Here is a 12997-nt window from a genome sequence, read left to right as displayed (position 1 = left end):
ACATCCTGTTTTATGTTTTTGTGTATTTTATATATATATATAAATATAGGGAAAGAAATCACATCCTGTTTCATGTTCTTGTGTATTTTATATATATATATATATAAATATAGGGAAAGAAATCACATCCTGTTTCATGTTCTTGTGTATTTTATATATATATATATATAAATATAGGGAAAGAAATCACATCCTGTTTTATATTCTTGTGTATTTTATATATATATATAAATATAGGGAAAGAAATCACATCCTGTTTTATGTTCTTGTGTATTTTATATATATATATATATATAAATATAGGGAAAGAAATCACATCCTGTTTCATGTTCTTGTGTATTTTATATATATATATATATATAAATATAGGGAAAGAAATCACATCCTGTTTCATGTTCTTGTGTATTTTATATATATATATATATATATATATATATATATATAAGGTTCTTTATTTGTCATATGTCAATTCCAGCAAAGCAGTCATTAGCAATGAAAATCTTTGGTCTCAGGTTCCTTCAACAATGCTCATAAAATATGCATATATAAAAGGAGAAATCACACAAGTAAATGTAAAATCAAAATGATGATCTAAGGTTTAGAAATAGTGCAGTTAAAATAAATATAATAGTAATGTAAATATGTAATTTAGTTGATGACAGTATTTCAGATGGAAAAACCGAATGTAAACATGATGTAGTATGTATATGTATATATTAGTGGTCGGAAGACTAGAAAAGCGCTATATAAGTCCAAGTCCATTTACCATTTACCATTAGATTTTTTTTTGCCCGCTTTATTAGTTTTAACATTAAAACAGTTTGTATACAAAAGTACAGGGAAACATAGTTTATTCTTTTTTTTTTTTTAGATTTATCATATTTTAGATTTTGAAAACGTTTTGTATATATTTGTTATACAGGTGTATCAGAGGTAAAATGGTTGACCTATACAGTACACCCATGTGGGAAGCAGAGAAAACAATTACACAAATACATCATTAAGAGGGGTGATAAACAGTAAAATAATTAATAGTTCTATAAATTAATTTAATTATTAATTTTCAAAACTAAAACAGACATTATTTCTGTCTGAATTAATCATTTATTGACTATTAATTTGTAATAATATATTAAAAGCCTAAAAATTGGCTTCCCCCTATTATCGGGACATAATATGTGGTATAGTGGGTAATTGGAGCAATTGTGATTAAAAAAATCATATATTCACTATATCCTGACAGTTGTGCATGAATCAGAATCAGAATCAGAATTAGAATTGTGTTTATTGCCAGGTGTAAGAGATTTACACTAGGAATTTGCTTTGGTTATATTGGTCAAAGTCAAACAGTATAAAAACAAAAGAATAGATAAAAACGTTAGAATAAAATAAGAATAAAAGAAAATTTGAAATTCTACCAATATACAATATACAAAATAAGCTATATATATGAAATAGGTAATCTGAAAAAAAAATCATGTGCCTCTGTGTCCTCCGGTGCTCCTAATGGCATCTGCAAGATTTCACACACCGGAGGAAAACAACCAATCAGAGCTGATCTGGAGCCTTGCCATCTCTGAGCAGCTGTCAATCACTCACAAACGCTGATCAAACGGTCAAACTAGGCAGCGCTGATCAAATATTAATGAGAAAGTTTGTGACCCGGCTGCCATGTTGAGATCTGTTGAGGAAATACCAAGCACCACCCACCAGTCCGAGCAAACTTTCTCATTTAACAGCTCAACAGTACACTACAAGATGTTTCTGAAAACATTTGAGGCGAGAAATAGACATTACAGTAACAGAATATTGATTCATATTTGATCAGCGCTGCCTAGTCTGACCGTTTGATGGGAAACCGTCTGAATGAACAGCCAATCAGCCAAACGCTCTCTCTGAGATGACTTGTGATTGGCCAAAGTCTCCCGTCACGGGCTGGATTTTTTAAAGGCTGAAAACAGAGCCATGAGGAGGTGCAGAAGTCTAGTTATCTCTCAGAGCACTTTGAACTACAATATGCTGAAAGGTTATTGTGTATTTTTTGCCCAATGATGCCAAAAACATTCTGCCTACTGCAGCTTTAAATCTAAACTGTATCTATTATTAAAATGGTGATGCATGTTTTCCATTCAGGAAATGAAGCTTGAGGTTGCAAAATTTGAATAAACTTTCTTTTTGCATAATAGCTATAAACACATCATATTTATCACAGACTTTCAACATGACTGCTCATCAAACAAAAGTCTTCTTGTCGGAGGCTCAGTGGGGAGACACATGAGCAGGCTGATTGATTATCCTCAGCGGTACAACAAGTCACATCATATTGAGACCTACAAAACTGAGCAACATGCATTTCACCTTTAAGTTTAATATTACATAGCTTTAATTAGATTAAGACCAACCCAGAATCCCAAATCACTCTGTAAACTTCATTAATACATCTTGTAATGTAATGCATCACACGGTGTGGTTCCTCCTCAGTAATGTCATAGCACTCATCGTCCACAGAGAGGCATCATTGAACTAATTTTAGCTCAAGTGAAACCAGAACATCTTCCCTCCGAGTCGCCTGTCAGTGGATCCATAAATAAAACATGCTAAGCCTCATAGATCAGAACAACGCCGTAACAGCTGGGATGCATGTGTGTTACAAGCTCCCCTTTTATCTGCCATCTCTTTATCCTTTTATCTTTGCCTTCTCTCCGGGGAGGAGGGCACTGAAGGAAACATTATGACTCAAGCAAACCGTGATGCACAGTTGTACTGCTTTGGAAACATTAATCTCATGCAGACAAACAAACAAATGCCGGCGATTAGAACACGCATAAAAGCTATTTGGACACGTGTTGTTCCCCTGTTATGTCACAGAGAGATTTAATACAGTATTTCTTTCATGCTCACTGCCCCTGCTGTGTTGAGTAGTTTGAGACAAAATGATTCATTCAAGAACACAATATCAATGTTTAGCAGTGTAATATCAAACCAGACATCTAAATCTCCTAAAACAATACATGGCTGTTATTCTGATCATTCAGATCAGTTTGTGGATGTAAGAGACATTCATCAGTTGCCCAAAGATGAAAATTTGATGCACATATTAGCAAACCAGAATGATTCCCAAATGAACTAATGGATGATGAGTTCACCCTCTTAAAACAAATCTAATTCAGCACTCAAATCTGGTCCAGATGATGCAGATCTCTGTGCTTCTGTATGTTCAGTTTTACATCGTAAAACTAAAACAACCCCCACAACATGATGTTCCTTGTCTCTCAAAAGTTTTTCTTTGGTCATATACAGTATGTCAGTATGTTATCTTCACTGAGGATGAACGAGAGATTCAGAGCTGGATCTAGTCATGTTCTTGCTTTACGTTGCATTTAGATTATTGACGTTGTGATTTGGAGGAGATGTCATGAAATGCATAAGAAGGAAAACACTAGAATATAGTTATCAAGACCAAATCCCATAGTTTGAACTCTCTGAGTTTCCATAATTTCCAAACTGTTGGTGTTGTGAAGTGCTTCTTCCTCTTTTGAAATCTGTTATTTCTTCCATTGCACCATAATTCTCACAATACCTACCAGGAAACTGAAACATTACGTGACATGCACAACTATAGTACTCATTTATTTGGTTAATGACAAACAAGTATAATTTTCTGGAATTCATTATGATGTCAATTTATGTCTTGTTTCTTTTTTAAACAAGAAAAGAGGAAACACATCTTGCAGTCTTCTCTCAGTTAATATATCATCTTTGTATACTCTACTGCATATATACAGTATATATCTAAAGAGCAAGAGTTGAAAGAGAAGACCATTTCATCTGTTGTGTATGCATAAACATTTTCCTTTTTTAGTTGTCAAAAGCACTCAAAAATATGGAAGTGTAACCAAATAGCGAAGACATTTATGTAACTTGCCAGTAGCTGTCATCAAGTGTGTACAAGTGTGCAAGACCCTCAGTGTAATCCACATTCATGTAGTATACGATTGCATATATAGTATCTACGCTCTACATGTGTGTTTTACGTCCTGCATTTGTGAATGAAAGTGACACTCTTTTGGCATCCACTTAGTTAGTAAAGGCGACGAAAGTTGTGTTTTGGTGTTGGGGATGTTGTCACAACAGGGGCCGAAGGGCCCTGTGGTGCGAGCACAAACATGGAAGTATACATGTTGGTCGCCACATGACCACGGCGGTGGTAGTAACCTGAGCAGGGACCGGCCGTTGTGATAGCAGCCAGTGTTTGTGTTACATAACGAGCAGCCATTGAGCCGGTGGCAATTATAGTCCTGTAGTATGTAGTATCAGAGGTAATAGATCTGAGTGGACAGAAAGAGGAGGAGGGTGTCGAGGCCACGGGAGCTGAAGAAGAGGCCTGCAGTTGTAGGAAACAGAACCAAGGTGTTTTGCAAGGCTTCAGCTGTTAGCTACATCAGTGTGTGGTGGTATAGGCTGTAATATGCACTTGGAAAGAGATAAAGCGAGATGGGTGTTTTGACAAGAGAGTGGAAGATGAGGCAAAACATGTTTGTGTGATGATGATATCAAATAACAGATCAAAACCTTGAAGATGTTCTTCACTGTAGACTCAAGAGGCGAGAGGATGTCATGAAATGAATATTATTATATCTCCTGCAGCAGGACCGGCTGAAACCTGCAGTAGGCAGAATGTTTTTGGCATCATTAGGCAAATATTTCCATAATAATCTTTCAGCATATTGTAATTCAAGTGTTCTGAGTGTGTCAAGTGTTCAAACTGTTCCTAGTTTGACCTTTTGATCGGAGTTCGCGAGTGATTGACAGCTGCTCAGAGATGGCAGGCTCCATCTCGGCCCTGATTGGTTGTTTTCCTCCATCTGTGAAATCTTGCAGATGCCATTAGGAGCCGGGAGGATGCGAATTTTGCCTAGGGCTCCAAAAGGGCTAGAGCCGGCACTGTCCTGCAGAGTTAGAGAGGAATGAAGGCTTGTAAAAGGACAGTGATATTGGACAATAAAGTGACGTGCTTAACCGTACCCTGTAATCCCAGTAACATTCAGGGATCACGGGTAAAGCTTATTCCATTCGTTCCAGCATACCTGTTGATTAAAAGTGAGATCCTACACTGTGTGGGGAATTTCTGACTCCGACTGACTGAGAGGGTGAGAAAGAGTGAGAGACATGGAAAGAGGAGGAGGGGGAGGGTGTATTTGGATTTGCAGAAAGTGAGTGACAGCTGAGGGGGGTGAGCGATGGGTTAATGTGGTCCAGCTGACTGACAGGTTGGCAATGGTGGGATATTAACACTGCTGTGTAGTGGGGGAGAGAGAGGGCACATGGGGGAGAGGGAGAGGTTTGACATGCCTTGTAGCTGGTTCACGCGTATTTGCCAGCATAACAGGAGAGAGGCAGAGAGGGAGAGAGAGAGAGAGCTGGCACAAGAGTAGGAAAAGAGAGGGGGAGAGTTCAGTGTGTATGTCTCCTGGGGAGAAGCACACAGTCAATATCCAGGTCTGCAGCAAACATCTATGAGCCTCCTCTATAAAGCTGCTGTGCTACTGTACGGACCCACGGAGACAGTTTAATTATCAGTCTAGCAGAGGGCAAACAGTTCAGCACAGACCAGCAGCTAGTTGCAGTGGCAGCAGCTTGCCCAGGAGTTTAAGTCTTTTAGATGCTGACAAGAGCCGAGACAAAGTGAGCAGAGATCAATCAACTGAACAGAAAATGACTGTGAGTATTGCACTTTATTCCTGTGAGGATGAATCCAGCTGCAAAATGTTCCAAAATGACAAGTGATGTTCACAAAATCATCACATTGTGCTGCAAAAAAAACCAAACAATAACAATGGTATCATGCATAAATGCAATTATTTCCTGTGTGTGCAAATAGTTGGGGGTTTTATGCATCATATGTTTTTGCAGCTAGATGATGAGATGACATGCAGTAATGGCACAAATGCATTGCCGGCTCTTTATTGCAAAATGACTGTGAGGCTGCAAATGTTTGATAGACAACGTCGTTAAGAGGATTTTCAGCTTGTAATGTTGAGCACTTGATTTGGACTTCAAATTTGTTAATGGCGTTAGCTCGTGCAGAGCCCCGTTTAAAATCTCAGACCACTTGTCGCTTTATTACATTAGGGTTTGATAAATAATCACCTCAATTCACATATCAGGATACACCTGGTGCTGCAACTGTTTTAGATGCATCCGAGATGATTAATGTTTCAGAGCCATTAAATCTGTAGGTCAAACTGTGACCTCGATAAAACTCAGCTGCAAGCAATCCTCAAACTGTAATAAAATATATTAATTTTATTGCTGGCATGAGTGGAATGAACAGCAGGCAAAGAATGTAATGATGCGATAACCCTGACACGTGTTAACAACTCTGCGAACAAAACCCAACTGAGATTTGAAGTCAGGCATTTAACACCGTGCTTTGAGTTCAAAACTGTGAAGACGATTAGACATAAATAAGGCTATAAAGAGCTCCCCTCACTACACATATAGGCCTATATTTAACACATTTAATGGCCAAGTCTCCCTCGAAAAACAGATATTAATCTCAAGGGACTTCCTGGTTAGATAAAGGTTATATAAACAAAAAATATATATATTTGTATTATATTTTACATATGTTACATTTTACCACTATATTTTAACTTCTGCACTATTTTATGTATTTTTTTATATTATATTTTTATTTGCATGTTTTTCTTTTAATACACATCTAAATGAGCATTGCTGGAGGGAGCCTGAGATCTAAAATGTTCATTGCCAACGACTGATTCTCTGTAACTGCAAACGACAATAAAGAACTTGAATTTGAAACAAAGATAATATATCTTTCTATTTTCCCATCTTACCAGTTATATCAAAGTGCATACAAGTTGAGTTAATTTACTATTTACCATAAGGTGTCCTATAGAAATGTCATGTTTGGAATTTTGCCTCTCTTTGCATTTGGAAATTGTCTCAAATGCAGCATTCTATCAGACTGTGTGTCTCAATGTCTGTAAGGTCGATGTTGTGCACATGCAAACTGGAGCTTACTGGTGCACCAATAGAGCCGCATCAATCTATACACCATTGATCTTGAAGCAGCCCATCATCGGCTCTGTTTAAAATAGAGCTGTCTTGGTAACATCTGTGCCAAACAGCGCTCGCAGACTGGCTGAAACCTGCTGCCTTATTTTTGGATGCACATCAGATCCATTTGTTTGTCAAGCAGTAACTCATAACTGAGATCAAGTTTTTAAGCTGTCATCGAATAACTCAAAAACAAATCTAACAAGTATCATATGGCACCATTTGATCTCTTAGCACCATAAGAGATTTATTGGTGAGTGATCATGATCAGGCTTATTATCTTAAGGTAGGAAAAATATACAATTATTTGGGACGAATGAAATGATTGGACGCGTTTATTACAGTTCTGAGATTTCTATCTTTCTTTTTTTTGCCAGAGCATTTGATTTATCGATTTCTGTCGGGATGTAATGAGAATTTCAACAAATATAACAAAAACTGTATTTGAGCTACACTACCAACTATATCTTTAATACACACCAGAACATTTGATTGATATCAGTGCAATAACCACCAGAAATGTTGCATTTATTACCTTGCAGGGACATAACAGGCGTAATTGAATCAAAATTATAATCAGCTGTCCGCTAAGCTCAGTTACGCAACATGTGGAAGGTCAAAAGTAGAAATATGTTATTGCTTTATCTTTTGTGTACAGCTATGTGCGGTAATGAAACTGTTCACAACTTTCCTAATTAGATGAGGTATGTCGTGGGGGATCTACTTCAAAGGAAGTCATCATGGATGTGAATAATGGTGGACACTGAGTGACAGCGCCAAATGTTCTGATTGCCCTGATAAGACGTTGTGTTGATGACGTCTGATGTTTATCCCGTCTCTAGGACAACTGAGATCATGCCAGATCGGCAGAAAGTGATAACACAACACAATCAATGTTCCACTAATCTCTGACAGATGCATGATGGGATGTAAATTAATCGTAAATTTTTTTATCTCTTCAAAATGTACCTTAAAGGGAGATTTGTCAAGTATTTATTACTCTTATCAACATGGGAGTGGACAAATATGCTGCTTTATGCAAAAGTATGTATATATTTATTACTGGTAATCAATTAAGAACACATAACAATGACAAATGTTGTCCAGAAACCCTCACAGGTACTGCATTTAGCATAAAGAAATATGCTTAAATCATAACATGGCAAACTCAAGGCCAACAGGCAACAACAGCTGTCAGTGTGTCAGTGTGCTGACTTGACTATGACTTGCCCAAAACTGCATGAGATTATCATAAAGTGGGCATGTCTGTAAAGGGGAGACTCGTGGGTACCCATAGAACCCATTTACATTTACATATCTTGAGGTCAGAGGTCAAGGGATCCCTTTAAAAATGGTCATGACAGTTTTTCCTCCCCAAAATTTAGCACAAGTTTGGAGCGTTATTTAACCTCCTTCCCGACAAGCTAGTATGACATGTTTGGTACCAATGGATTCCTTAGTTTTTGTCTAGTTTCATATGATCCCAATATCTTCACTGAGCCCACTACAACCTCCAAAAGATGGATTGAGTTAATGCGTTAAAGATATTAGTGGCGTTAAAACGAATTTGCATTATCGCGTTAACTTTGACAGCCCTACTCTGAATAGAAGAAATTAATGAACTTAAAGAAAATAACAAACTTTATGACATTAGTGACATATTAGTGTTGCAACTAATGAGACATATGAGATTTAAAGTTGCAAGCTCATTACGCAACGAGCCGTGTAGCAGGTTCAGGTAACAGATTCAGACTTCATTCTGTGAACTTATCTGTCATCCGCATCAACACGTGTCGGTCAAGCTGTGGATCTTCTTTCTCTTTGGCGCCACTGAACCAATCATCATACAGGCATCATGCAAAGACACTAAATATGCGTGTGTGTTTGTTTGCGCCCACCAGGCTGCAGCAGCTCAGGAACTTGACGAGCGATGTTTCCTGTCGGCGCAGTCCATGCCCAATCTGAAGGTATCTGAACACTTCAAGGTGGTAAAGCTCCTGGGAGAGGGATCCTACGGAAAGGTCATGTTAGCTGTACACAGGAAGAGAGGTTAGTAATGCAAGACTAAAAGGTTAAAGGTCAAGACCATCTCAATTCAATCAGTCTGCAACAATGTATGAAATTGCCATTCAAATTTCCCATTGCTAATATGTTTAATTAAGTTTTGATTAAGCTTTTAAACCTCCTACTGCCCAATCTGAAATGAATGAAATGGTAAATGTCCGCTGCAGCACATTTACCTCAGGCTCACGTTTCTTTACATGTCATGTCGGGTCAACGCTGCAGTAACGTGAGCACAGATCTGCCTTTCGATAGTGTTCACTTAACCTTCTGTTGCTGTAATGAAGCGCTTTGGGACGTTCTCCGAGATTGAATTGCTGCACCTTGGGCGTAGCTGTGTAACAGAGTCGTCCCAAAGGGGAAGTTATATCTGTTCGCAGTGTCAATGATGGATAACGCTCACATTGCATCGCAGATGACAGCTTTTTGACTAAAGGTGTTGAGATGTTCAAAACATGTTGTCTTGCTTCATTCCCTTCAGGAACCCCCATGGCTCTGAAGTTCTTCCCTCGTGAGTCCACCTCGCTCACCTCTTTCCTGCGTGAATACAACCTCTCCCTTTCTTACTGCACCCACCCGTCTCTGACGCGGGCCCTCGGCATCTTCTTTTCCACGCCGTCCTACTATGTGTTTGCCCAGCAAGCCGGTCTATACGGTGACCTCTACAGTGTGATAGTGTCAGAGGTCAGTTTGGCTGATATGTGGCATGAAATGTGCTGTTAACACCCTGCATGGTATGTCCAGACTAACATACTTTTTCTTGTAAAATGAAGAGTTAATTTCAGCAGAACATGAGCTTGCATGAATGTTTTATTGGGTTGGAACCCTACATTTATATCCTACTAATGCCCATCCATCTATTAGCTATACCCGATAATCAAAATGCTGCAGTGTGGCTTTTTAGTAGGGATTTCGTGGAAATTGTAACTGCTGACCCTGCCCTTTTGAACTCTCAATTCCGTCAGCAAAAACTTGAGACCTGCTTGATAAAGGCTTCCAGCTCGCCCTCCTCTGTGTTTGTGTCACTGCCAAGAACATAATAGAGTACTGATAAGAGGAAGGGCACCCTGCCCTCATGGGAGAACACATGTAAAGGGAGGGTTTCCAAGAGCGTCACCAACCAGTTTGATGACGCAGATGTTGTGTGTTTTCGCCAGCGATGTTCTAACACCTTATTTCCATCTGTCATCTAATATGTAGTAAGTTATAGAGAGTGTTGTTTTCTGATGTTGAGGTGCTGATCTTTCTGTTTCAGGTTGGCGTGGACGAAGAGTGTGTCCAGAGGGTGATGGCCCAGCTGAGCGGTGCCGTTACACATCTCCACTCCCTGGGCTTCGTCCACCGCGACATCAAACCTGAGAATATCTTCCTGTGCGACAGCTCCTGCCGCTGGGTCAAACTGGGCGACTTCGGCCTCTCCCGGGCCATCGGCGCCACCGTTCGCGGCGTCTGGTACGAGTCACCCTTCTGCACTCCTGAGGTGGAACCTTCCAAGGAGGTTCAGAACAACTGGGATGGGAATGAGGAGGACGTAGAGGACATTTGGATAACAGTGGAGCCCTGCATTGACAGCTGGGCCCTCGGCGTGCTCGTCTATTGCCTCTTAACTAGCTGTTTCCCCTGGCAGGAGAGCACCCACGACGACCGCGGCTACCGAAGGTTCAAGGAGTGGTTTGACCGCGAGGCCGAAAAGGAGGAGAAGATGAGAGATGGTGAGTGGAGGCGTGAGGAGGAAATAGACAGTTATACGATCATGAAGGAGAACCAAAGGGACAACCCCCCTCCCTCACAGTTTGAGGGCCTCAGCCCGCTGGTGATGACTCTTTTCAAGGAGCTGCTCCACCCCGAGCCCAAACACAGAGGGAGCTCCGAGGAGATCCTGAGCTACCTGGGAGGGCCGTGGCTGACGGAGACGGAGATGGAGGAGAAGAGGAAGGCGCAGGAGGCAGAGAAGGAGGCCAGGAAAATAAGAGAGGGAGGAGGTGTAGTAGAGGAGCTGGTGAGGGAGGGAAGAGGGGAGAGATAAGCTTTGTCTTTATAAAAGACAGGTTTGAAATGAATGTAACATGTTTGAAAAACATGTATTTTTGTGTATGATTATAGATTTAAATCTAATACAAATGTATAACCTATAAGGTGCTATATTTTCATATTTTTTTTATAAATATCCTGGAAGTTACCACTTCCATTGTTGTTTATATTCCAGTGTGTGTGTATATGTGTCTTAATGAAAAGAGTCTGTAGACAGTATGATGTTTGAAACTACAAGATGTATAGTACTGTATCGCAATTGTTGTACAATAAACTCCTTGTATTTAACTTCTCATGAGATACAGTTCATGAGTTACACATACAGCTTCATATTAAAGCTGCAGTGGGTAGAAGTGGAGCAAATATGATTAAAAAGAAAGAAAAAAAAGTTACTTTTATAAAACGGTCACTATATCCTGACAGTAGTGCATGAGACAGGTAATCTAAAAAAAATCATGTGCCTCTGTGTCCTCCGGTGCTCCTAATGGCATCTGCAAGATTTCACAGACCGGAGGAAAACAACCAATCAGAGCAGAGCTGGAGCCTGCCGTCTCTGTGCAGCTGTCAATCACTCACAAATTCCAATCAAACAGTCAAACTAGGCAGCGCTGCAAGATGTTTCTGAAAACATCTGAGGCAAGAAACAGGCATTACAGTAACAGAATAGTGATTCATATTTGATCAGCGCTGCCTAGTTTGACCGTTTGATCGGAGTTCGAGAGTGATTGACAGCTGCCTCGATTGAATGAACAACCAATAGGAACGCTCTCTCTCTGAAATGACCTGTGATTGGCCAAAGTCTTCCGTCACGGGCTAGATTTTCTAAAGCCTGAAAACAGAGCCATGAGGAGGAGCAGAAGTCTAGTTTTCTCTCAGAACACTTGAATTACAATATGCTGAAAGGTTATTATGGAATTTTTGCCCAATGATGCCAATAAACATTCTGCCTTCTGAAGGTTTAAGTCTCGAATTACACATTTAAGATAAATTGCATTTTAGAACAGTACTTCATGGTTCATATACAATTGTAAATCAACAGCAAACCACTGCACTATAAGGACAACTGCCCCCACTGAAACTCCACTGCTATTATTGTCACTTAAAGCCCCCACTAACCCAACCTGACCTCAGGATCCCTGATCTTTATTGACTAAAATATAAATGTTTCTAATGCAGAACCGGAGGGGATCAGGAGACATTTTAATTTTTCAAAGCTAGAAAAACTCATTAAGGGTTTATAAATTGTTGGTAATGAGTTCACTTAAAATAAATATAATAATAAACATAATAATAACAATACAAATAGAAACAATACTCAGATCAGATCAACTTTTTATCCCACACAGGGATTTCTGTTTTGATCCAGTGATCCAGACCATAGAATAACACACACAATAAGACCACAACATAAAACACATCGGATCAGATTGAGACAGAATAAAAAATTAAGTAAAATAAAACAGTCAGTCCACAACAGTAAAATCAAATTTGATATAAAAGTGCAAAAGTGCAAGTGACCTTCTAAGGTAAACAGGCTATATAAGGTCCGGTTGCTGCTGCAACTGAAATAGACCTAATAAATAATGAAGTAATGTTGTAATAATTATTATTTCATAATTTATGAATACAACAAGTGAGCTATAAACCAGGCTACATGATTTTATGTGTAAATAATGAAATAAAGAATCAATTATGCATAAATAATCATTGACAACTTGTGAACCCTTTACAAGTGTAGGTATGGAAAGAAGAGACTGATCTTTGATGCAGTGAAGCAACAGGTGTTGCAGAACAGACGAAGCAAAGCACATCTAAAATTGGA

General features: G+C 39.2%; 1 protein-coding gene across 1 annotated transcript; it reads left to right on the top strand.

The window, feature by feature from the left end:
* Positions 1 to 5328: 5328 nt before the first annotated feature.
* sbk3 (SH3 domain binding kinase family, member 3) lies at positions 5329 to 12177 on the top strand. The gene is made up of 4 exons (XM_074653380.1): positions 5329 to 5721; positions 8985 to 9132; positions 9626 to 9828; positions 10400 to 12177. The coding sequence occupies exons 1-4, from the start codon at positions 5716 to 5718 to the stop codon at positions 11168 to 11170; spliced, it is 1128 nt and encodes a 375-aa protein (XP_074509481.1). The 5' UTR covers positions 5329 to 5715; the 3' UTR covers positions 11171 to 12177.
* Positions 12178 to 12997: the final 820 nt, after the last annotated feature.

The sequence above is a fragment of the Sebastes fasciatus genome, chromosome 12 (assembly GCF_043250625.1).
Source record: "Sebastes fasciatus isolate fSebFas1 chromosome 12, fSebFas1.pri, whole genome shotgun sequence".
Lineage (NCBI taxonomy): Eukaryota > Metazoa > Chordata > Actinopteri > Perciformes > Sebastidae > Sebastes > Sebastes fasciatus.
Note: the sequence above shows the minus strand (reverse complement) of the source record. Positions and strands in the feature narration are given on the sequence as shown.

Coding starts and splice junctions, on each gene's coding strand:
- sbk3 (XM_074653380.1), top strand. Junction 9,133..9,625: donor AGCTGTACACAGGAAGAGAG/GTTAGTAATGCA, acceptor CATTCCCTTCAG/GAACCCCCATGGCTCTGAAG. Junction 9,829..10,399: donor ACAGTGTGATAGTGTCAGAG/GTCAGTTTGGCT, acceptor TTTCTGTTTCAG/GTTGGCGTGGACGAAGAGTG.